Source organism: Solanum dulcamara, chromosome 9 (genome assembly GCF_947179165.1).
Source record: "Solanum dulcamara chromosome 9, daSolDulc1.2, whole genome shotgun sequence".
NCBI lineage: Eukaryota > Viridiplantae > Streptophyta > Magnoliopsida > Solanales > Solanaceae > Solanum > Solanum dulcamara.
In genome coordinates, this window is record NC_077245.1 from 72,566,846 (window position 1) to 72,593,175 (window position 26,330).

General features: G+C 34.8%; 1 protein-coding gene across 6 annotated transcripts; it reads right to left on the minus strand.

Moving 5' to 3' along the window:
* Positions 1-2,365: 2,365 nt before the first annotated feature.
* Positions 2,366-14,423, minus strand: LOC129902888 (serine/threonine-protein kinase TOUSLED-like). 6 transcript variants are annotated; one of them, XR_008770165.1, is made up of 4 exons: positions 13,889-14,418; positions 5,325-5,416; positions 4,591-4,668; positions 2,367-3,947 (listed from the first exon to the last, which is right to left on the minus strand). XR_008770165.1 is itself a non-coding variant. In XM_055978329.1 (4 exons), exons 1-3 carry the CDS (start codon positions 14,102-14,104, stop codon positions 3,281-3,283), a joined length of 384 nt encoding a protein of 127 aa, XP_055834304.1. In that variant the 5' UTR covers positions 14,105-14,423; the 3' UTR covers positions 2,367-3,137; positions 3,267-3,280. The 6 variants fall into 6 exon arrangements, 5 of the variants coding, with proteins under 5 accessions (XP_055834305.1, XP_055834304.1, XP_055834303.1 ...); XM_055978329.1 differs by lacking the exons at positions 4,591-4,668; positions 5,325-5,416 and having other exon boundaries at positions 2,367-3,137; positions 3,267-3,383; positions 3,883-3,947; positions 13,889-14,423; XM_055978328.1 differs by lacking the exons at positions 4,591-4,668; positions 5,325-5,416 and having other exon boundaries at positions 2,367-3,146; positions 3,266-3,383; positions 3,883-3,947; positions 13,889-14,423.
* Positions 14,424-26,330: the final 11,907 nt, after the last annotated feature.

Consider the following 26,330-nt stretch of genomic DNA (forward strand, 5'->3'; position numbering starts at 1 on the left):
CTAATTTATAGATGAAAATATTTAGTAATTGAACTACTCCTTCATAATGGTAATGACTTTGGGTGTACAAGTCTAATCGTCAAGTCAAATCGAACCCGATAAATCAATCGATAAAAAATTTACTTGTGGTTTTGTTTGATTGATTTGTCGTTGGTAAAAAAAAAAAGAGGGGTCATTGTCGGTTTGGCTTTGTATTATATATGATTTTATTTTCTTATACACAAAAAATATTTAGTACAATATGCTTTGTAAGTATTTTTTTAAAATTAGTTTATAATTTCAATTTTACATAATATTTTATATTTGGGTTTGTACTATAACAAAGCAAATTGACATATGTTTGAGTCTTTTTGTGAGTTTTTTATACGTATTTTTAAGACAATGTCTTGAAGATACCATGGTACATCTTATTTTTTTTAAAAAAATTATTTATTCAAGTGTTTTTGAGATACCATTAAGCAATATAATCACACGATCAATGGAACAACCTTCATTTGAGAACTTCAAGTGCGTCATTAAATCACATGATCAAGGGAACAAACTCTTTAATTAGATCTCTTTTTCGATCACGGTGTAATTATAAAAAAAATAAAAAAAACAAAAAAAAACAGACTAAGATCAAAATCGAAAAAACTGGCGTTAGGTTGATTTGATTTCGCTTATAAGTTTAGTAAATCGACATAATTGGTTTAGTTATTTTTTAATAAAAAATCAAACCAAACTGACCTATGTATACACTTAATAATGACAATTAATTTTACGATGGTTGTTAACCTGATATAATCCTTTGATCATGAAAGTGAGTAGGTTTACAAGAAAAAATACCAAATAGAATTTTAAAACATGTTTTAAACATAGGCACAAAAAAGCAAAATATAGTACTAGGGTGGAGTCATGTCAATGAGATGCCTTTTTGATATATTTGTTGAATCAACCCATTTTACTCTTTTTCAATTTTTCTCCCCTCTTTTCTCTTTACTTCATTTGGTGGTGGGTGGGTGGGTGGGGGTGTTTAAATCTTCCATTACTTAGAATTTTTAAAATATGAACGTAATTAAAAAAATAGAAGTGTATCAAGTGAAAATTGATCTCTAATTCTCTAGTTAAATAACTAGCATTAAATCAGTTGCATCATTTAATTTTCTTGTAGTATGTGAATGTTAATAAATAATAAAATATCTAATGTTATAAAAAAAATATGAATTTACGTGTCTTCTTTTTAAATCATAAATTCACCACTATATATATTATGATATACAGTGCAATAAAAAATACCAATTATAATTTTAAAACATGTTTTAAACATACGCACAAAAAAGCAAAATATAGTACTAGTGTGTAGTCATGTCAATGAGATGCCTTTTTGATATATTTGTTGAATCAACCCATTTTACCCTCTTTTCTCTTTACTTCATTTGGGAGGGGGGTTGTTTAAATCTTCCATTCCTACCGTTAATAACTTAGAATTTTTAAAATATGAACGTAATTAAAAAAAATAGAAGTGTATCAAGTGAAAATTGATCTCTAATTCTCTAGTTAAATAACTAGCTTTAAATCAGTTGCATCATTTAATTTTCTTGTAGTATGAATGTTAATAAATAATAAAATATCTAATTTTATAAAAAAATTATGAATTTACGTGTCTTCTTTTTAAATCATAAATTCACCACTATATATATTATGATATGTAGTGCAATAATGGTCTTATTCCAATTAAACTATTGGATTTCCTCCTATATTTTTTTTCGACATTTAAATAAAGTTTGAGAAGTGATTTTAAAGATAATGATTTAATTTTTCTTTTCTCAAAAATATTTTTTTAAAAATACACACTTCAAAATAAGTTGATTTTAAAAATTTAATCAGATATACTATAAGTTTAATTAAGTGTTTAATTTTATAAAACATGTCATATCTAGAGGGCTATTTATGTATTTAGCCTTTTATTGAAATTTATTACTTACGACACTTATGTTTACACATGAAAGAGACGATCTACAAAAAAATTGGTTAAAGGAAAAATCACATAAATAATGTGTTTAAGATCCTAATTTATAATACAAATATCTATTTTTTTATTTATAAAATATAGATTTTAATTATAAAACACAACAAATTGATTGAAGCACGTTTTTTTGTTGAATATTTGAAATTTGGGGCCGATGTTTTGGGAGTGAAAATTTACTATTTATCTTTGAATTTTCACATTAAATTATATCCGCTTGGAAAACTCTTACTATGGTAAAAAAAAATTATAATTTTTCTCACTTCTGAAATCGTAAACGAAGTGCTGCAGCAGTCTAAAAGCCTGAATCCATAAATATAATTTTTACTGTGCTTTTATTTATTATATTTAGTAAAAATTCTATTGCTATATTTCAAAAAGGGTAAACAACTGTTATATATGTGTTATTTTGTTTCTTCAATAGTGTAGTTGGAATATTCTTTTCAGAATTCATATAATGTACCTCTCCCAAAGTCTACAAACTAGAGAAACACAAATAACCAACTTCAGAGAATACTAGCAATTATGGATAATTAACACTAATGGGATCAAGGGGAAACTCAAATTTCAAATAATAATAATAATTAAAAAAGACTAGGAGATGCCCCCTGGGTTTCAGCGTTGCAAGGGACAACCTTTCAGTATCTAGGCACCCTTTGAAGGAAGGGTCCATGGACTTACTCCCCCAAGGTCAAGCCATTAGCTCAATTGGTAAGGTTATGCTTCTGATGGATTTCTCAAATCATCCAAAAAAGAGAGGAGATGATAGAGGGTTTCTGTTACCATTCATAATTTCTCCTCCCATCATGACTGTTGTTACCAAAACGAGAAGCCGAAAACCTATGGTGATGATGATATTTGACTGATCCATAAGAAGTTGAATCATTAAAGTCAAGCCTGTTGGACTTTTCTAGATGAATAAGAAACAGAAGAATGATCATCAGAACCAAAGTTGGATAACCTGGCTCTCTTATTTCCAGGAGTTGGAGGATGCTGCAAATGAGCGGGTTGTCAATCACAGATATATAATTCACTGTATTGGAATTAGTGCATTCTCGTGCAAAATGCCCTTCTTCGCCACACCTATAACAAGAACTAAGATGCCATGTACCACTAGTCTCCCCACGAGATCCTGTGCATGCTTGCATTGAACATATGTAAGTTGAAATTGCAGCATTCAAAAGGATTCCTGAACAAGGACAAGAGAAACACACACACACATACACAGAGGAGTCATGTCGTTTCATGGCCATTTACTTACCAAACCGGTATGACCTAGTAGACCACATCTGTAACAGGATATTTCACTCGGACAACCATCAGGGTAGCTTGCACAGCAAAGATGACAAAAACTCTTACAAATGTAACATTGTATTTCCTGTCAAGGTCAAGATGAAAGCAGGAAAATTGATAATTAAGCAACAAAAAATAAATCAATTTCAAGTTGAAGTTTCTTCAGCAACACCTCTGGATCATCAGCAGAATAGTTATTCCATCATGAAAACATATCATTGCCCAGAATCCCCACATTTTAAACACATTCTTGAACTTTCAGATCCTCCTTGGTTTTTTTCAGGGCAATCCTTAGCACAATGATGTCACGACCCAAAATGGGTCATGAGTGGCACCCACACTTAACCTCCTAGATGGGAGAACCAACGATACAAACCCCAATTAATAAACATAACAATAACGCGGAAGCTCAAATAAATACGTTTTTCCCAAAACCTGAAAGTCATCACATGAAGGACATCTAAATTCTAAAACTAAGTCTGAAAATATCAATACCAGAATAAACAATTAACATAGTGTGTCCGAAAACTAAGGACACCATGCCATGACAAGAGATTCCATCGCTAGTTAGAAGGATAGCTCACCCTCCAATCCGATGAACTGGAGACTGACTAGAGCTGAAGTCGAGTTGAAGTCGATGGAAGACTCGCTGCACTCCACAAATAAAACAAAGAAAGATACAAGTAGGGGTCAGTACAGGACAACATGTACTGAGTAGGTATCATCGGCCGACTCAAAATAGGAATCAATATGCAATAAGTAATAGCGGAAAATCAACCGTAGCACTTAACAGGTAGCAACCAACAAGATCAAGATCAAGTGATAACACAATGAACAATTTCATAACCAATCAACAATATTAAGATCACACATGAGGACTCAAGCCTCCACATCACACTCTTTTGAAAAATGAGTTATTGAAGATTGGGCAGTATTAAGTCATTTTAATTTGTTTTCCTTTAATATTACCGTGCCAGAACGTGACACCCGATCCAAATATATTGTGTCGGAACGTGACACCCGATCCAAATATAATTAATTTATCATTCTTCATGATTACATTCCACTTCATTAACAATATTTCATCAAACCTTCTTTATTCAAGGCACTATTTTTGATAGGGCAAGTTCAAGATTATGGATTTCATGGCCTCGAGATTTCAGACCAATCACTACAACATATCAATCATCCAAACTACAATAATTAAATGCATAGTAAGCTTCACACATTACTCAATGACTATCAATCACTATTAAGAGTCTATCTATGATATATAATAAACCATAACCTACCTCAACCGAAGAACCGAAGTCAAGCAACCTAATTCACCTGTGATTTTCCTTTCTTCGATGCCTCAGAACGTTCCCAATCTAACAAGTATACAATGTTCGTAAGTAAACGAGTTCGTAGACACCCATATTACTATAATCAGTTTCCTAAATAACATAAATCAATGGTACTTATATAATAAAATACACCTAATATTTAATTATCTATCTCAATATATTAAAACTTGAATCATAATGTGATTATAATAAGAAAATCTAAAGAAACATTGAAAACCAAATTATAGCAATAACATGTTGATTCACAGAATGCGGAACCCACGTGCGCCTTATAATCCTTTAATCATTCAAGCCTTATTACCCATTCATTGGCCATCATTAACCAATAATGGCCACTAGACCTTGTCTCCCCAGCCCTAAAGGCACACTCTGCCAGTAACTTTCAATTTCAATTCCATCTATCCACTATATTAATATGCTACTTCTCTATATTACCTATACACAATAATTTCATGCTCATAACCAATTGTGGAAATAGAGGTAGATCCTCTTACCTGAATAGTTTTTTTCTCCTTTCGTCCACCGCAGGTGAGTTTCTTTTTCTTTTTCTTTTTCTTTTTATTTTTCTTTTTCATTTCTTTTCTTTTCTTTTCTCAAATTAATTAAGTACTAAAAGTGATAGCCGTACTAACTATTTAAATAAATATGAAATAAGTGGTACAGGGTATTAAATATATTACCACATTCTTGAACTTTCAGATCCTCCTTGGTTTTTTTCAGGGCAATCCTTAGCACGATGACCGCCCTTCTTGCAGATGAAACACTCTTTGCCCTGTTCATAAACAGCAGACTGAGATATGTACTCCTAAGACCAAAATTGGAATAGCATTGGAATTTTTAAGGTCCAGATAGTATATTTGTTTCAAAATCCAGGATAAACCTACTTTCATATAGGCACTCCTCACAGGTATTCAGACTACTAATGTGCAACATACTCTGGTTAGCAAAGCACCTACCAATGAGGTCTGAACCTACCGGAGAGACTAAACACAAAGAAAAAGTATGTGCAGTCATGCAACAGATGCACTTATATGATTCTACAACTTACGATACTATCTAAGTAGAACACAACCATCATATACTTCCCTGGTACTGATGAACCAGAAACAGGAGGACTAGGCAAGTTGATATAAATAATGTGTCAGATAAGGGAGAGGCAGTGCTGAACTATGAAAAATAAAGTTGCTTTGAGGACAACCAAAAAAGATGGAACTTATGATCTAGTTGTAACGTTTGGTCAGAAGTGGCAAAAATTAGCAGTTAGCATTCTGGTTTAACATAGTAGGTCTTCCCCCCCCCCCCCCCCTTTTTTTGATACGGGTAACTAGGTCTTACCCCTTTTTGTGAACCTCAATTGCCAAGGAGTACACAGTTAGTTGAATGGCTTCGTTGACATTCATTCACGTCAGACATCATTTTAGTTGGAAGTATAACTAATTCTCGCCAAATATCCGAATTTAAAGTAGACAAACATTACAGACCCTCTATACCAAATACTATTGACTTGGTGGTGATGTCTTTTGTTTATTGCACGAAAGTGCACGTCAAAATCATTTTCTACTATTAGTAATTCATTTTCCAGACTTCCAAATTAAATATGAAAACAAATACAGATTTAACCTAGCAACTCAGTGTAGAAGAGGATGATTAAACTAACTTTTGTGTAAATTATTTTTTGTTGACAAAAGATAAACCTCTCTTAAAGACTTTCTTCGGGCTTTAAAGGAATGGAGTTACATAAGCTTTATTCACATGTTACATGATTATTGACATAATCAGAGAACAACAACCATCAGTATACAATAGAAAGAAAGAAGAGGAGCGACATATGGAACATAAAAGATATTCCAAATTTCTGCTTGACCTTCTTTGTTAGGACTGACAAAAACAGGGTTACAACAATTCTCCAAACTCACTGTACTGAGAGCTAAACTATACAGTAGCTTATCAGAATGGTACTATTAGAGTATTAGTTATATAAAAAAATCTTTGAAAGGACTTCTTTTGAACAAGAAACGTCAGGACCAGAATTCATCCCTGAAGGTAGGGATCCAAATTATTATCGGTCTCTGTTACAATTTAGTAACCACTTGTGCCTCTAAGTCCAAGTCAAGTAAAACATGTCATTATTCCAATAAGCGTTTCTTTTTAAATTTGACTATTTTAAGTCTTTACAATTCACATCAACTTAAAAATTATGTCCACTTCTCTTTAACACAATTTGACAAATATGTTACATAAATAGTAGTGGACGATGTTTTCATCTTGTTTTCGATATGCTTGTCCTTATCTGACTTTTTATCTTGTTTTCCTCTCTTAAAACCGAGGGTCTTTCGAAAATAGCCGCCCTACCTTTCAAGGTGGGGGTTAGGTCTGCGTACACTCTACCCTCCCCAGACCCCACATTGTGGAATTATACTGGGTTTGTTGTTGTTGTTGTTGTAAATAGTAGTGGACGATAATCTAAAAGACAATAGGCTCAAACCATCAAATCAAAGTTCGAACATCTGTTTATAAGTCTGAATTGTATAACGAATTTAAATTGTTGAAAGTCATGCAAAAGACATGTATATACAAAAAGATTCCTTTCGTTTCCTTCAAACAAATCATCCCCAGACACAATAATTTTAACCTATGTTGCACGGACTCATCTTTTGATGCCGCACCCGTGTTGGATTCTGCAAAAATACACTACTTTTGGAGAATACAACATATGCCGTTGACATTTTGGAGGAGTCCGAGCAACATAGTTTTAACACCACTTACTTAATGGTAAGTACTATCTTCTTTTATAGTTATTTCAGTTTCCTATTAGTGCCTTTAACTACAACCTTAGCTCTATTTATTGCCATGAACATGATACAACTTATTTAAACAGAATATTTAAAATGAAATTGGCGATACAATAAGTAAAAACATAGTAGTGAATATAGAACATGCAAAAAGGGTAAACAGCAAAATGTGCAGAAACAAATTCAGATTACCAGAGACATCTCACTACAGAAGCTCTGGTAACCCTTATCTATTCGCTCAACACCTGCTAAATAACATAGTTAAAAAGAAAATCACACAAATCAATCAACCTCAAATCTGAACAATTAGTTAAGCTAAGAAATTAAAAAAAAAACTTGCACCAATTTTTAGACTAAATTTAACTACTTGCACGTTCTTCTGGGGTCTCAACATTCTTTTCCTTCTTCTTCTTTTTCTCTTTCTTTTCCTTCTTCAAATCTGTAACAACAACATCTTCACCATTATCAGTTGAGCAACCACGAAGTAAAGCTTTCTCAACAATTTTCAATCTTAGATCTTCATTAGCTTCAGCATCAGCATCAGCATCTTCTTCTTCTCTATTCTTACTTCGCACTCTCCCCAAATTTGCGGGATTTCACTGGGTATGTTATTGTTGTTCCATAGTATGATTGTGTCAATGTAGTATATTTGGCTAAAAGATGTTGTGGTTCTGCCAATCTTTGTAAGAGATCCATCCTACTTACAATTTTGACATATTGAAACTAGCTGAATTATTCACAAATCATCAAAGCTCCAGGATAATGTGTTGGAGTTTCAACTTCTACAAGTTGAAACTACATGACTATGTCGTGGAGTTCGAAAGAGGTGCCATAGGTAAAATGATGTGCAAATTTTTATTTCACACGTGGTATCTTGAGGATTGTGTCCTGAGTCATGAAGTTTAAACTAATGAAAGTTAAAACTAATAGATCTCTAGTCATCTATAATAATTATCTTAGTAAACTATTTAAGAGTTGCACAGGTAAACCATGCTTGCTACCTGTCCACATGGAATCTCAACCGAAAATAAACTAATAAAGAAGGCAATTAACTAGATAGATATAGAGAGAGCTCAAATTAAGTTAATTCCAAACTTTTAAATGCACTGGCATTACAAACAAGGATATCATTTATGAGATTTTGCAACATTTAGCAAATTCATACTTCATTAGACAAAACATCAATATGAATATCATTTCACAAACTCACATCATCATCATATGAATCACTAGAGACTGCGGTAGCCTCAGCAACACTCTCAGCAGCAATAAGAATATCATTTCACAAATTCACATCATCATTATTTGCTTTTGTTTATGCTTAAATCCCCAACGGACCTTAGAGCTTCTTGCTTTTCGCTTTTGATAACACTGATCATATTTAGGAACATTTGTTATTATGCAACAGAAAAATCGAGCTTATTAAAGTAAATCTCAGATTCATTCCAAGATTGCAGATATTGGGGGTTGTATGAGTATTACAGTCGATGAGGTTAAAGGTGCCGTTCGTAGGATGCGCTGGGGAAGAGCGACCGGACCTGACGAGATCCCTGGAGAATTTTGGAAGAGTGCGGGCTCGGTAGGTTTGGAATGGCTGACTAGGTTATCTAATGTCATCTTTACGACGGCAACGATGCCCGTAGAATGGAGGTCGAGCATCATGATCCCTCTATACAAAAACAAGGGAGATAGCCAGAGTTGCGACAACTATAGAGGTATCAAGCTTCTAAGCCATACTATGAAAGTGTGGGAAAGAGTGGTGGAGATGAGGGTGAGGAGAGGCGTGTCTATTTCAGAGAACCAGTTCGGATTTATGCCGGGACGCTCAACTACAGAAGCCATCCATCTTATAAGGAGACTAATAGAGCAATATAGGGAGAGGAAAAGAGACTTGCATATGGTATTCATCGACTTAGAAAAGGCGTACGATAAAGTCCCACGAGAGATACTATGGAGATGTTTGCAGATTAAAGGTGTACCTGTAGCGTACATAAGGGTGATCAAGGACATGTACGAGGGTGCCAAAACCAGGGTAAGGACAGTAGGAGGGGACACAGAACACTTTCCAGTTGTGATGGGGTTGCATCAAGATTCAGCTCTTAGTCCGTTTCTATTTGCCTTGGTGATGGATGTATTAACGCGACAAATTCAAGGTGAGGTGCCATGGTGTATGCTTTTTGCGGACGACATAGTCCTCATCGATGAGACTCATAGCGGAGTTAACGCTAAGCTGGAAGATTGGAGACGCACCTTGGAGTCTAAAGGGTTTAAGTTGAGTAGGACCAAGACAGAGTACCTAGAGTGCCAGTTCAGTGAGACTCCTCAGGAGGTTGGCGCGAAAGTTAGGCTCGGGGACCAAGCCATCCAAAAGAGAAGTAGTTTTAAGTACCTTGGTTCTATCATGCAAGGCAGCGGAGAGATCGACGAGGATGTCACACATCGTATTGGGGCAGGATGGATGAAATGGAGGCTCGCCTCCGGGGTGTTATGTGACAAGAAGGTGCCACCACAACTTAAGGGCAAGTTCTACAAAGTGGTGGTTAGACCAGCTATGTTATATGGGGCAGAGTGTTGGCCAGTTAAGGTCTCCCACGTGCAAAAGATGAAAGTTGCTGAGATGAGAATGTTGAGATGGATGTGTGGGCATACCAGGAGCAACAGGATTAGAAATGAGGCTATTCGAGATAAGGTAGGAGTGGCCTCGATGGAGGACAAGATGCGTGAAACGCGATTGAGATGGTTTGGGCATGTGAAGAGGAGAGTCCCAGATGCACCAGTGCGGAGATGTGAGAGGTTGGCCATGGATGGTTTCAGAAGAGGTAGGGGTAGGCCGAAGAAATATTGGAGAGAGGTGATCAGACAGGACATGGCGCATTTACAACTTACCGAGGACATGACCTTAGATAGGAGGGTGTGGAGAACACATATTAGGGTAGAAGGCTAGTACATAGTGGCATTATTCCCCCTTATCCGTAGGCGTATTAATGCACTATGATTTCTTGTACTCTGATTTATGTTATTTATGTTATGTATGTTATGTTATCTTATGTTATTTATGGTATTTATGTTATTATCTAACAATATCTACTGTTTTTTGGTGCTTTGATTATACTATTGTTTGGACCGCTTTCGTTATCTACTTACCTACTTTTAATATTCTTGTATGACTTTTTTTTCTATGCTTCTATTGAGCCGAGGGTCTTTCGGAAACAGTCGTCCTACATTGGTAGGAGTCAGGTCTGCGTACATTTTACCCTCCCCAGACCCCACGATGTAGGATTTCACTGGGTTGTTGTTGTTGTTGTATTCCAAGATTGCAGATATTCGGATCCAGATTTCCCATTTTTAAAGTATAAGGAAAAAAACTAATGCAATGTAGTTCCATAATCTATCTGAGGTGTGTTTGTCTTAAAATGCTGAGGTCACAAACTATTAGGGTCTGACAACTCAAACAAATTTCAGTTCGGATTTATCTGATCAGGATTTGGAAGGAAGAAACTTTAGTAGATGTGGACTGGTTAAAATTTGAATCCAACAAGGTAGGAAAGCTTTAAAAGGAAGAACTTTCTCGCATTAATGGCATCGGATAAAAAGAGACACGATGGAAATAAAGCGTATGGTATTTAGTATACATTGGAAAATTTAGGTATTCGGCCAAACTTTTCAAATGCATATAAAGAAACATGTGAAGAACGAGGCCAGATCAGTAGCAGGCTAGCAGCACTTGGTTGCAAACAGCACTGTTAGTGGCAAGCAGAGTAGGATGGTACATACCAATTATGTGATACGTACATAAAGAGGTAACGATATAGACCCAGGTTTAGTTCAAGTGGCAAAGGTTAAGGACATTAAGTGATAATGACATAAAAGACTTTTCAATGTTAATATGGTTCTAATTATAAGTTATAATAAGTACCTACCTTCTTTTCCAAGTAAATAATTTTTTTGTTGTTACAAATTCTATCAAAATTTCCATCACTTCCATAGTAAGATTAGACGGCAGCTTTTGAAAGACTGTATATTGAACAAGGAGAAAAAGGGAGAGATAAGAAGTTGTACAGGTTCGCTAAGGCAAGGGAGAGAAAGGCCCGAGACTTGAACCAAGTGAAGTGCATCAAAGATGAAAAAGGCAAAGTGTTAGCGAGATCCTCATTAAGCAAAGATGGCAAGCATACTTTCACAAACTTTTGAACAAAGAAGGGGACAGAGACATTGTGCAGGTGAGTTAGAGCACTCTGACAGGCATCGGGACTTCGGGTATTGTAGGCGCATTAGGGTTGAGGAGGTGAAGCATGCTATTAGTAGGATGAGCAGGGGAAAAGCAACAGGTCTAGATGAGATCCCGGTGGAGTTTTGGAAGAGCACGGATAGAGTAGGTTTGGAATGGTTGACTAGCTTGTTCAATGTCATTTTTAAGACGGCTAAGATGCCCGAGGAATGGAGGTGTAGTACAATGGTTCCGTTGCACAAGAACAAGGGAGATATACAAAATTGCAACAACTACAGGGGTATTAAGTTGTTAAGCCATACTATGAAAGTTTGGGAGAGAGTGATGGAGTTGAGAGTGAAAAGGGATGTGTTTATTTTCGAGAATCCGTTTGGATTCATGCCAGGGCGATCGACCATAGAAGCCATTCATCTTGTGAGAAGACTGGTGGAAAAGTATCGAGAAAGGAAGAGGACATATGGCGTTCATTGACCTTGAGAACGCTTATGAAAAATTCTGAAGGAAGTCTTATGGTGATGCCCGGAGGCAAGAGGTATATTGATGGCATACATTAGAGTGATAAACGACATGTACAAAGGAGCTAAGACGCGGGTAAGAATGGTGAGAGGAGACTTGGAGCACTTCCCTCTGGAGATGGGATTCACCAGGGGTCCACTTTTAATTCGTTTCTATTTGCCTTGGTGATGAAAGGTTTGACGCAAGACATTCAAGATGAGGTGTCGTGGTGTATGTTATTTGCGGATGACATAGTATTGATTGATGAAACACGTAATGGAGTTAATGCAAAGCTAGAGGAGTGGAGACAAACTTTAGAGGCTAAAGGATTCAGGTTGAGCTGGACCAACACAGAATATGTGGAGTGTAAAGTCAATGATGCAATGTATGAGGTTGGCAGGAAAGTGAGGCTTCACACACAAAATATCCCTAAGATAGAAAGATTCAAGTATCTTAGGTCTATAACTCAGGGGAGTATGGACATCGATGTTGATATCACACACCGTATGGGTGTGGCGTGTATGAAGTGGAGGCTTGCCTTTGCAGTCGTGTGTGATAAAAAGGTACTGCCAAAACTCAAAGGCAAGTTCTATAAAGTAGTGGTTCGACCAACATTGTTGTATGGGACTGAATGTTGGCCAATCAAGCAATCCCATGTCCAAAAGATGCATGTTGCGCAGATGAGGAAGTTTTGGTGGATGTGTGGTCCTACTAAGAGAGATAAGATTAGAAATGAGGATATCTAAAATAAGTTGAGAGTGGCCTTTGTGGTGGACAAGCTCGGGGAAGCGAGATTGAGAAGGTTTGACATGTGAAGAGAAGATGCATAGACGCCCCAGTGAAGAGGTGCGAGAGGTTGGTTATACAGGGTACGAGGAAGGGAAAAGGTAGGCCGAAGAAGTATTAAGGAGAGCTGATAAGACAGGATACGACGCAACTTCAAGTTATCGAGGATATGACCCTATATAGGAGGGTGCAGGGCTGTGAAAGGTGATCACATCGTCGCCAATGGTGAGAGGCGAGGCAACCCAACCCTTCATTACCTATTAGCTTTGTGGAGAGGTGATATTCAAAAGGCAGCGTAATGAAAACAATGGCAACAAAGGCAAGAGGCGACAAAGGTAAGAAAAGTGTCACCTTTTGTATTTTCCATTAAAAACAGCAACCAATTTAGGATTTTAAAAGTTATTTTAGGGTTTCCTTTTCAAATTTGCACAGTTGCACTCTTAGACTGTGACTGAGACTCCAACCAGTCGACTCGACTAGACCTCTCCGATGACCATCCAGACTTTTCCAGCGACTCAAAAGTCCAACCAATACGTATTTCTTCTTTTCTTCTTCAAATCCTCCTCTATTTCGTTTTCCTTTTTTTTTAGACTTCAGAGTTACTTCTACCTCTCTTTTTTTTCTCATTGTTTTGACTTTTGTTCTGTTTTTCTCTTATTCAAGTTCTAGACTTTTAGTATGTACTATGTGTTTTCAATTTTTGAATTGAAATATTTGGTAATATGTTATTGCTATTGAGATTTTGATTATTTATATATGCAATTAAAAAAATTTCGTATTAATTGGCGCCGCACTTCAGAGAGAACTCAAATTAAGTTAATTCCAAACTTTTAAATGGACCAGCATTACAAACAAAGATCCCATTTACGAGATTTTGCAGCATTTAGCAAATTCATACTTCATAAGACAAAACATCAATAAGATTATCATTTCACAAACTCACATCATCATCATCTGAATCACTAGAGATGGCGGCAGCCTCAGCAACATTCTCAGCAGCTCCAAATATAGCTGGGGCAGACCAAGAATTAGCTTGGGATGTAACAGATGAAGCTTTCCCCACCATTCTCGCCTCGAGTTTCGCAATCCTTGTAGGCAAAGACTGGTCAGATTGGTTAGAAGAATTGGATGCAAAATGAATGACCATATCATCAGCCATTCTCGAAAAAAAAAAGAATAAAGATATCAGATCATTCACAAGTTACCCAAACCCAATTGACCCAAAACAACAAAGAACCTAAAACAACAATAAAAAAGTGAACTTGGGTATCTTTCTGATGATTCGAAGAGATTCTGAGAGACCCCCTTTAGTCAAAAACAGTTGTAAAATAAAGAAAATGGAAGTATCGGACAAATGAATTCAACCCTTTTGACAACTTATAAGGAAATGGGACAGTGGAGATTTAGGGTTAAATTCCATTTTCCTTTAGACTTGAGGAAAATGGAACCATTCATGAAAAATTGCTTCCTATCAAATAAAAAAAATCATATATCTTGTTATCAACCAAATTAATGGTTGTCCACTGCTCCTCTATCTTTTTTTTAGCTGGCAACTTACCCATAAATGTTTTGTTTTCTTTCATTTACATATGGAAAAAAGTCCTAATTTTCTCCAGAAAATTAATCTCTATATCAGTATATCTACTAAAGAAATTTTATTTTAGTTGTCTTTTCTATTTCTAAAATTAATTTCTATCCCAATTTTATCATGTTAAATTTATCAAAACTTGAATTTGTGGCACTTGACATTTCTGGAAAAAATTATTTATCATGGATCCTTGATGCTGAAATTCACCTTGACGCTAAGGGTCTAGGTGATACTATTAAACAAGATAATAACGCATCAAGCCAAGATAAAGCAAAAGCCATGATTTTTCTCCGTCATCATATTCATGAAGGATTAAAAACTGAATATTTAACTATAAAAGACCCTCTTGAATTATGGACTAATTTGAAAGATCGGTATCACCACCTGAAACTTACGATGTTACCAAAAGCCCGATATGACTGGATTCACCTTCGATTTCAAGACTTTAAAGTCGTGATAGAGTATAATTCTGCGATCCACAAGGTAAGTTCCATGTTAAAATTATGTGGAGACTCTATCACTGATGATGACTTACTTGAGAAAACTTTTTCCACTTTTCACGCTTCAAATGTGTTGTTACAACAACAATATCGTGAAAAAGGATTTAAGAAGTATTCTGAATTAATTACATGCTTACTTGTGGCTGAGCAAAATAATACTTTGTTGATGAAAAATCACGAAGCCCGTCCCACTAGATCTGCTCCATTCCCTGAAGCGAATGTTGTAGTAGCGCATAATCAGTCTGAATCAAGATAAAATAATTATCGCGGCCACGGCCGTGGCCGTGGTCGTGGACGTGGGAGAGGACGTGGTAGAGGACGAATCAATTATCGTCATCATGTTGGAAATAAACATGAGAACAATAAAGGTCCTCAAAATAATTCTTCCAGAGGTAAATCCAATTTTTGTCACCGGTGTGGTATGAAGGGTCATTGGGCACGTGAATGTCGTACGCCCGAACATTTTGTGAAACTTTATCAAGCCTCTTTCAAAAGGAGAGATAATAATGTGGAGACAAACTTGAGTTTTCAAAATAATGATGATGAAGCAACCCCCTCAAATAAACATGAAAATATTGAGGCAAATATGGCTTATAAAGATGATGATTTCGCAGATCTTCCAAATATTACTCATTTGGATGCTGAAGACTTTATGAGTATTGATTAAGGAATTTATCATCTGGCGGGGAATATATCTTATAATTAGTAACTTTTACAAAGAGAAATATAGTTTGTACTAATGTGTAAAAGCTGAAAGCTCTATATTATGTAGTATGGTCTGTTATTTATTTTTGTTACTTATTTGTCATTTTTATGTGAAAGTTTTGGAAAAGTAAGCAATAAAATCAATCATTGTTTGAAAGTATTTACTTTCTTTATAGAGATTTGCTGAAGCATATTTCCCAGCAAATAATTAGGAAGAAATATGCATTACGCGGGCAATATACAAAAGAGCAATAGTTTCAATGTAAGGCACTTTCCACTTGGGAATGATATTGGTCAAGATATCACCACAATCATACTAAGATGCAAATTTATTTTGGGGCTAAAAATAATATAAGAGGAGACACAGCACAAAAGCACAAAGGACTATAATTTACTGATTTCTGGTAATATAGGTTTAACGTGAGGTGGAGTCATTGTGGATGTGTGTCATTAAAAACAAATATGGTGTTGAAGGATACTGGCGTTCCAGTGATGTTATTACTTGATTTCTGGTGTTGAACAATATTACTTGATATTTTTTTTAGTTGTATATTTGTACCATTCAAAAACCTAGATTAACACTTCTCACTATGACACTTGTTACCAAAATAAATTGTCAATTAAGTTTATTTATTAAAAGTTTTAGTGTATTGAGTTGTATAAAGAAATATGAACCGAATTTCAAGTGTGTTAACATAGTAATTTATTTACGATCTGCAGCCAGTATCTGATGAGCTTTATTAACACATATAATAATACATGATCGAAGATGCTAAAATATGTCAAATTAGCCATTAAGTTATAAAATTAGTGTATACTGTATATATATGATTTTCACATCATTTGATACTGGCACATAGCCATCTGCATAGATATATGTTATCGCATGTGTTATAATTATATTCAATTAAGGTCATATTGGTACTAATGCTGTTTTTTTTAATACTTTATATATACAATATTGTCAAAAATACATGTGAGTAAAGAATATTTTTCACACACATTCATGATATTATAGTTACAGTTTTTATGTTTTTTTTTTCTTAAAGCAGTTCAATATTTTAAAGTTTTATGTTGTTAGTTTTTCACACTCTTATAATGTATCTCTTTTCATTTATGAAGAATATGGAAATTTCTCAGTCATCAGTTGGATCCAAAATCAATTATGATGATATGTGTCTTATTGATAGTGCCACAACACACACTATTTTAAGAGATAAGAAATATTTCTCTTATTTGATTATGAAAGAAGCTAATATTAATACAATATCTGGTAGTACAAAATTAATTGAAGGATCCAGAAAAACTAAAGTTATACTTGTTGGGGGAACAAATTTAACAATTAATGAAGCATTATATTGTAGTAAGTCTCAAAGAAATTTATTAAGTTTCAAAGATATTCATCAAAATGGTTATCATATTGAGACTACAAATGATGAAAAGAATGAATATCTTTATATTACTACAATGATGTCGGGCAAAAGGTTTTTTCTTGAAAAGTTACCCGCTCTTTCATCCGGCTTATACTTCACAAGTATTAGCATGGTTGAAACACATGCCATAGTAAATCAGAAGTTTACTAACTCAAATGATTTTATTATTTGGCATGACCGGTTGGACCATCCCGGTTCTAATATGATGCGCAAAATAATTGAGAGTTCACATGGACACTCTTTGAAGAACCAAAAGATTCTTCAGTTTAAAGAATTCACTTGTGCTGCATGTTCTCAAGGCAAATTGATTACTAGACCATCAGTAATCAAAGTGGGCATTGAATCCCCAACATTTCTGGAACGAATACAGGGTGATATATGTGGACCAATTCACCCATCATGTGGACCATTCAAATATTATATGGTTTTAATAGATGCATCTACAAGATGGTCACATGTGTGCTTATTATCATTTCGTAATATGGCATTTGCGAGATTACTTGCTCAAATAATTAAGTTAAGAGCACAATTTCCAGATTATGCAATAAAGGCAATTCGTCTTGATAATGCTGGTGAGTTCACATCTCAGGCATTTAATGATTATTGTTTGTCCACTGGGATAACAGTTGAGCATCCGGTTGCTCATGTTCATACTCAAAATGGTCTAGCGGAATCATTAATCAAACGTCTCCAATTAATTGCTAGACCAATGCTTATGAGAACAAAACTTCCCATTTCATTATGGGGTCATGCTATTTTGCATGCAGCAAGTCTTGTGCGGATCAGACCCACAAGTTATCACAAAGTCTCTCCATTACAATTGGCTTTTGGTCAGGAGCCAAACATTTCCCATCTTAGAATATTTATATGTGCGGTATATGTTCCAATTGCTCCACCACAACACACAAAGATGGGACCCCAAAGAAGATTGGGGATATATGTTGGGTATGAATCTCCTTCTATCATAAAATATTTGGAACCTATGACTGGAGATTTATTTACTGCAAGATTTGCTGATTGTCATTTTGATGAATCAGTATACCCAACATTAGGGGGAGAAAATAAGCAGCTCAAAAGGGAAATAGATTGGAATGCATTACCATTATCTCATTTAGATCCTCGTACAAATAAATGTGAATTGGAAGTTCAAAAGATAATTCATTTGCAAAATATTGCAAATCAACTACCAGATGCATTTACTAACCTATCAAGAGTTACTAAATCTCATATCCCAGCTGCTAATGCTCCAATTCGAGTTGATTTCCCAATAGGACAATTAAATAATGCAAATAAGTCTAAACCACATTTAAAACGTGGTAAACCAATCGGTTCCAAAGATAAAAATCCTCGAAAAATAAAAGAAGCAAATAATCAAGATGGTCATGATATGAAAGAACCTGCTCAAGATAAGCGAGGAGACATAACAATTGATGAAACCTTGGAAGAGGTTAAGGCGCCTGAAAATGATAAAAAAAATTCAATAAATTATGTCTCATCAGGAAATATATGGAACCGAAATAATGTAATTATCGACAATAGTTTTGCTTATAATGTTGCTATGGAAATAATGCAACAAAATGAGGATCTACAACCAAAATTTGTCGATGAATGTAGACAGAGGAATGATTGGCCAAAATGGAAAGATGCAATTCAAGTTGAATTAGCTTCGCTTGAAAAACACAAAGTTTTCGGACCGATATTTCCGAACACCTGAAGGTATAAAACCAGTGGGTACAAATGGGTCTTTGTGCGAAAAAGAAATGAGAAAAATGAAATTGTAAGATATAAAGCACAACTTGTGGCATAAGGATTTTCGCAAAGACCCGGCAATGATTATATGGAAACATATTCTCCTGTGGTGGATGCAATCACTTTCAGGTATCTTATAAATCTGGCAGTTTATGAAAAACTTGGCATGCATCTGATGGATGTCGTTACAGCCTATTTATATGGTTCTCTGGATAACGATATCTTTATGAAAATTCCTGAAGGATTTAAAATGCCTGAAATATATAAAGATTCCCGGGAAACTTGTTCAATAAAACTTCAAAAATCTTTATATGGGCTGAAACAATCAGGGCGAATGTGATACAATCGTCTTAGCGAATACTTGCTAAAAGAGGGATATAAAAATGATCCAATTTGCCCTTGTGTCTTTATGAAAAGGTCTGGATCTGAATTTGTTATAATAGCAGTGTATGTTGATGATTTGAATATTATCGGAACTCCTGAAGAACTTTCAAAGGCAGTAAAATGTCTTAAAAAGGAGTTCGAAATGAAAGACCTCGGAAAGACAAAATTTTGTCATGGTCTACAAATTGAATATTTTGCAAATGGGATATTTGTCCATCAATCAACATATGCAGAAAATATTTTAAGGAGATTTTACATGGATAAAGCACACCCACTGAGTACCCCAATGGTTGTGAGATCTCTTGATATTAATAAAGATCCATTTCGACCTCATGAAAATGATGAAGAGCTTGTTGGTGCTGAAATACCATCCCTTAGTGCAATTGGTGCATTAATGTATCTTGCCAACAATTCTAGACCAGATATAGCCTTCGCAGTAAACTTGTTAGCAAGATTTAGTTCTTCCCCAACGCGAAGACACTGGAATGTAATTAAGCATATATTTAGATACCTTCGAGGGACCATTGATATGGGATTGTTTTACTCGAATGAATCCCCATCACAATTGATTGGTTACGCAGATGCGGGATATTTGTCTGATCCCCATAAGGGTCGATCACAGACAGGCTATTTATTTACATGTGGTGGGACAGCTATATCATGGCGTTCAACAAAGCAAACTATGGTTGCCACTTCTTCAAATCATGCAGAGATAATAACCATTCATGAAGCAAGTCGAGAATGTGTTTGGTTAAGATCAATAACTCAACACATTCAAGAAACATGTGGCCTTTCTTTGACAAAAGACGCTCCAACAATATTGTATGAAGACAATGCTGCATGTATAGCTCAACTGAAAGGAGGATACATCAAAGGAGACAGAACAAAACATATTTCACCAAAATTCTTTTTCACTCATGATCTTCAAAAGAAGGGTGAAATAGATGTCCAACAAATTCGTTCAAGTGACAATTTAGCAGATATATTTACCAAGGCATTGCCAACTTCAACCTTTGAGAAAATGAGATACAAAATTGGAATGCGTCGTCTTCGAGATGTTAAGTGATGTTTTCATCAGGGGGAACAAAATACGTGTTGTACTCTTTTTTTCCTTAGCCAAGGTTTTATTCCACCGGATTTTCCTGGTAAGGTTTTTAATGAGGCAGCACTCAATGCGTATTATCATATGTGTGTACTCTTTTTCTTTCATTAGGCTTTTTCCCACTAGGTTTTTCCTAATAAGGTTTTAACGAGGCACAACATCTATGGATGTTCAGAATAACTATGTATATTGTTTCTTGTAAAGTTTTTAATGAGATACATTTTACGTGGACACCCAAAGGGGAGTGTTATCAACCAAATTAATGGTTGTCCACTTTGCATTAGTGGATGATCCTCTATCTTTTTTAGTGGGCAACTTACCCATTAATGTTTTGTTTTCTTCCATTTACATATGGCTATAAATAGCCTTATTCAATGTAAAGATGATTAAAATATACTACATATACATAGTAAAATTTCTCCTTTGTTCTCCTTTCTTATCTTTTATTCTTGCTTCCTTGTTTTGTTGTATTTCATAATATATCTAACATTTTAGCAGTAACATTCAATATAGCATTTTCCTTTTAAAATTTTCACTACAAAGCTACTTGATTTTTCATGGTACTTTCTATTGCAATCACATTCAATACAACATTTTCCTTTTAAAATTTTCATTACAAAGCTACTTGATTTTTCACGTCTTTCTATAATCTTGTATATTTTCTCTTTTTCTCTATTGATTTACTCGTTGTGTAATCACTAAAAAAAAGGGCTACAAAGGTTTATTATATGCAGTCTTGTCTTACATTTTTGAAAGTGTGATCTCCTGGTCACATGGCAGCAACTTAATTAGTTACTCCAAGCTCCCCTTCTGTGTAATCACTAAGTTTAAATTTAAAAAATATCCTTGTGGTTTCGAAAATAAGTGTTATTCCTTTTCGACCATCGACATCAATATCATCATCACTGCTACCCCATGCACAACCCACAAAAAACCATCCAATTAAAAAATGAATTCAAAATAGGGGGTCAAATCAAAATTAGAAAAATTTCTAAGTTCCTCAAACAATTCGTCCAATACGTTCAAATTTTAACCGGTTGGGCAATATGTATTTTACTAGTTGGGCTGATTTGGGTTATGCCCAAAGTGACCCATCAGAAACTAACAGCTCATGTCCGACCTATGTAAATAATCATTTCTAACTTGAAATACAATTATGAAATTGAAAATATTAAACTTGTTATAAATTAACTAACTCGACAATTAATAAAGAAAAGAAGAGTAAGAGAATTTAGAGAGAGTAGAATTGATTTTCTTGTTTTCGTTTCTCCGTGTCCTCATATGCATAATAGCAGTGGCTTTTTATAGCCACTGCAAGAAGAGAATATAGCAAGTTGAGGGGACATTCTCTATTTGCTTTATGAATTGCTATTATTTTAGCATGATTTGAATAAGTAGCAACAATTGACTGTTTTGTAGATCGCCATGATATAGCAGTCCCTCCGTGTGTAAACAGATAGCCTGTCTGAGATTGAGCTTTATGTGAGTCTGATAAATAACCTGCATCTGCATAACCAATAAGGTCTGTGCAACCTTTGTTAGTATAAAATAAACTCATATCAATAGTACCCTTCAGGTATCTCAAAACATGTTTGATACCATTCCAATGTCTTCGTGTTGGGGAAGAACTATACCTTACTAGCAAATTAACAGTAAATGTTATATCAGGTCAAGTGCATTAGCAAGATACGTAAGTGCACCAATAGCACTGAGATATGGTACTTCAGGACTAAGAATTTCTTCATCCTCTTCTGGAGGTCGAAATTGATCTTTTTCCACTTCAAGTGATCGAACAACCATTGGAGTACTTAATGGATGTGCTTTGTCCATGTAAAATCTTTTTAAGATTTTCTCAGTGTAGGCAGATTGGTGGGAAAAAACTCCATCTGCTAAATGTTCAATTTGTAGACCTAGACAAAGTTTTGTCTTTTCAAGGTCTTTCATCTCAAATTCTTTTTTAGATACTCAATCGCCTTTTGGACCTCTTCAAGGGTTCCAATGAGATTTATGTCATCAACATAAACGGCGAGTCTAACAAACTCTGATTCCATTTTCTTAATAAAAACACATGGACAAATAACATCATTAATATAGCCTTCATTTATTAAGTACTCACTTAGGCGATTATACCACATGCGCCCTGATTGTTTCAGACCATATAATGATCTTTGCAGTTTTATTGAGTACATCTCCCGATATTTATTACATGCTTCAGGCAATTTTAATCCTTCTGGATTTTCATATAAATTTCATTATCAAGTGAACCATAAAGGTAAGTTGTAACCACATCCATTAGATGTATATCAAGATTTTTGTGAACAGCTAAACTGATGAGATGTCTAAATGTTATTCCATACATAACAGGTGAATATGTTTCTTCATAGTTGACCCCGGGTCTTTGAGAGAATTCTTGTGCAATAAGGCGTGCTTTGTATCTTACAATTTCATTTTTCTCATTTCGTTTTCGCACAAAAACCCATTTATAGCCAACTGGTTTCACACCTTCAGGGTTTTGAACTACAAGTCCAAAAACCTCACGTTTAGCAAGCGAGTCTAATTCTGATTGAATTGTCTTTTGCCATTTTGGCCAATCACATCTACGTCAATATTCTTCGATAGATTTAGGCTCAAGACTTTCACTATCTTGCATGTGGTTAATTGCAACATTATATACAAAAACATTATCAACCGTGATTTTATTTTGATCTAAATTTATCTCATCATCGAAAGAATTTATTAAAAGTTCTTCATTCAGTAGAGTCTCGGGTTCACTGATTTCTTCAGGAATATCAAGATTACTCAAATCTTGATTTTCTTCAGGAGGTTTTATTGTAGTATCATCTTTATTATTTCTCACGCTTCTCTTTCTAGGATTTTTATTCTTTGAACCCAAAGGTCTACCACGCTTCTGGCGTGTTTGGGATTCAGAAGCTATGATATTTGTAGATGTTCCTTTTGGGACATCAATCCGGATAGGTACATTCACTGCAAGGATATGTGACTTAGTTATCTGTTTCAAATCAGTAAATGCATCTGGCATTTGATTTGCTATTTTCTATAAGTGGATGATCTTTTGGACCTCCTGTTCACATGTGCGAGTACGTGGATCAAAATGTGATATTGATGAAACTTTTCACGCATTTTCTTTTTCTTTTTCGAGTTCCTTTTTCTCTCTCCCTAATAGCGGGAAAATTATTTCATCAAACCGACAATCTGCAAATCGAGCAGTGAATAAGTCTCCAGTCAACGACTCAAGGTATCGAATTATGGAGGGTGAATCAAACCCAATATATATGCACAACCTTCGTTGATGGCCCATCTTTGTACGTTGTGGTGGTGCTATAGGCACGTATACCGCACAACCAAAAATTCTTAAATGGGCTATATTTGGTTCATGACCAAATACTAATTATGACGGGGAATATTTATTATAATGTGTCGGTCTGAGCCGTACAAGTGCTGCTACATGTAAGATTGCATGACCCCAAACAGTAATTGACAATTTTGTTTTCATTAGTAGAGGTCTTGCTATCAATTGTAGGCGTATTATAAGTGACTCTGCAAGGCCATTTTGAGTATGAACATGAGCAACATGATGTTCAATTTTTATCACAATTGATAATCAATAATCATTAAATACTTGGGATGTAAATTCTCCAGTATTATTAAGGCGAATGGCCTTAATTGGATAATCTGGAAATTGCACTCTCAATCTTATTATTTGTGCTAACAATTTTGCAAAATCAGGTTGCGAGATGATAACAGACACACATGAGACCATCTAGATGATGCATCTATTAGAACCATAAAATATTTAAACAATCCACTAGGTGGATGAATAGGTCCACATATATCTCCATATATACGCTCTAAAAAACTAGGAGATTCAACGCCAACCGTCAGGGTCGATGGTCTGGAAATTAATTTGCCTTTATAACAAACAGCACATGATAATTCATCATTAATAAGAATCTTTTGGTTCTTTAACAGATGTCCAGTTGAATTTTCAAGAATTCGTCTCATCATTATTGATCCAGGATGACCTATTCGATCATGCCATAGCACAAATGTATTTGGATCGGTAAACTTCTGGTTTACGATCATATGTGCCTCAATTGCACTAATTTTTACATAATATAGGCCAGATGACAGAGTTGGTAATTTTTCCAAAATATATTTCTGGCCTGAGATACTCTTGGTTATACCAAGATATTCAATATTCATTTCATTTAGTGTCTCAACATGATATCCATTTCTGCGGATATCTTTAAAACTTAACAAGTTTCTAGGGGATTTAGAAGAGAATAATGCATCTTCTATAACAATTTTTGTTCCTTTAGGCAGAATTATAGTAGCTCTTTCGGAACCTTTTATCATTTTTGAATTACCAGATATTGTAGTAACATTAGTTTTTCTTCTAAGTAAATTGGAAAAATATTTCTCCTCTTTAAAAATACCATGAGTTGTTCCACTATCAATTACACAAATATTCTCTTGATTTATCATTGATCCAAACAAGATTTGAGGCATTTCCATATTTTCTTCAATAAGAAATAAAATATGTATTAACACATTGTATATTACACAAATTTTATTTATTTACATTGACTAGAAAAATATAAATATCATATTTAATACAGATAAAAAGAAATATATTTACATATTATTAGTCTTATCAATATTCATATTTTCGTCTCGAAAAATTAAAGAAATCAACTACATCCAAATGCATGAGCTCAATATTATCTTCAGAGATAAAATTCATCTCTAGATTATTTTCTGCCCTTTTCAAAGATGCCTGATATAGCTGAACAAGGCGCTTTGATAATCGACAAATCCGCGACCAATGTCCCACACTTCCACATCTATGACATATTATTTCTGAATTATTCTTCGATAAAGCTTCTGGCTTTTTACTCTGCCTTTTATATTGCTGGTTATTTCTCGGTGTCAGCCGAGCATCATGATTAAAATTTCTTCTTTGACCACGACCACGACCACAACTGGGGCCATGGCCTCTTTCTCGTTGGTTATATTTTGTCTGACTCACTTCAGAGAGGGACAAAGAACCAACGGGCCGACTATCATGATTTTTCATTAATAGTTCATTGTGGCGTTCAGCAATCAGAAGGTGAGAAAGTAATTCAGAATATTTTTTAATTTTTTTTTCGCGATATTGCTGCTGTAGGAGTATATTCGCGGGTGGAAATGTGGAGTATGTTTTTTCCAATTTATCCTGCTCAATGATCTCTTCTCCGCATAAATTTAACTGAGCTATAATTCTAAACAGAGCAGAATTATATTCAGTTATATTTTTAAAATCTATTAATCTCAGATTTAGCCAATCATGACGAGCTTGTGAAAGCATGACCAACTTCAGATGGTCATAGCTTTCTTTTAAATTTTTCCATAATTTAAGGGGGGATTTTAATGTAAAATATTATAATTTTAGCCCCTCGTCAAGATGATGACGGAGAAATATCATGGTTTTAGCACGGTCTTGATTGGATGTCATATTGTCATCTTTAATGGTGTCTGCCAGACCCATTGATTCTAAATAAATTTCGGCATCAAGTGCCCATGATGAGTAGCCTTTTGCAGAAATATCAGGAGCAGAAAATTCAATTTTCGAAATATTTGTCATTGTATGAAAATAAATTTAAATAAAACTCTTACCACTTTTGTTACCTTAAATAAATAGCAGAGTCTAGTGCTAATAACGTGTTATAAATTAACTAATTCGACAAATAATAATAAAAAAGAAGAGTAAGAGAATTTAGAGAGAGTAGAATTGATTTTCTTGTTTTCGTTTCTCTGTGTCCTCATATGCATAATAACAGTGGCTTTTTATAGCCACTGCAGGAAGAGAATATAGCAAGTTGAGGGGACATATATGAGGGAAATAAGGGGAAAAGAAAGTGGGA

Bases quoted from the DNA above. Each gene is read 5' to 3' on its own strand.
- LOC129902888 (XM_055978329.1), bottom strand. From the start codon at position 14,104: ATGGCTGATGATATGGTCATTCATTTTGCATCCAATTCTTCTAACCAA. The intron at 3,948-13,888 runs GTGAGTTTGTGA...TGTGGAGTGCAG, and splicing joins GTGATTCAGATGATGATGAT to CGAGTCTTCCATCGACTTCA. The intron at 3,384-3,882 runs GTGAGCTATCCT...TGACCTTGACAG, and splicing joins CCAGTTCATCGGATTGGAGG to GAAATACAATGTTACATTTG.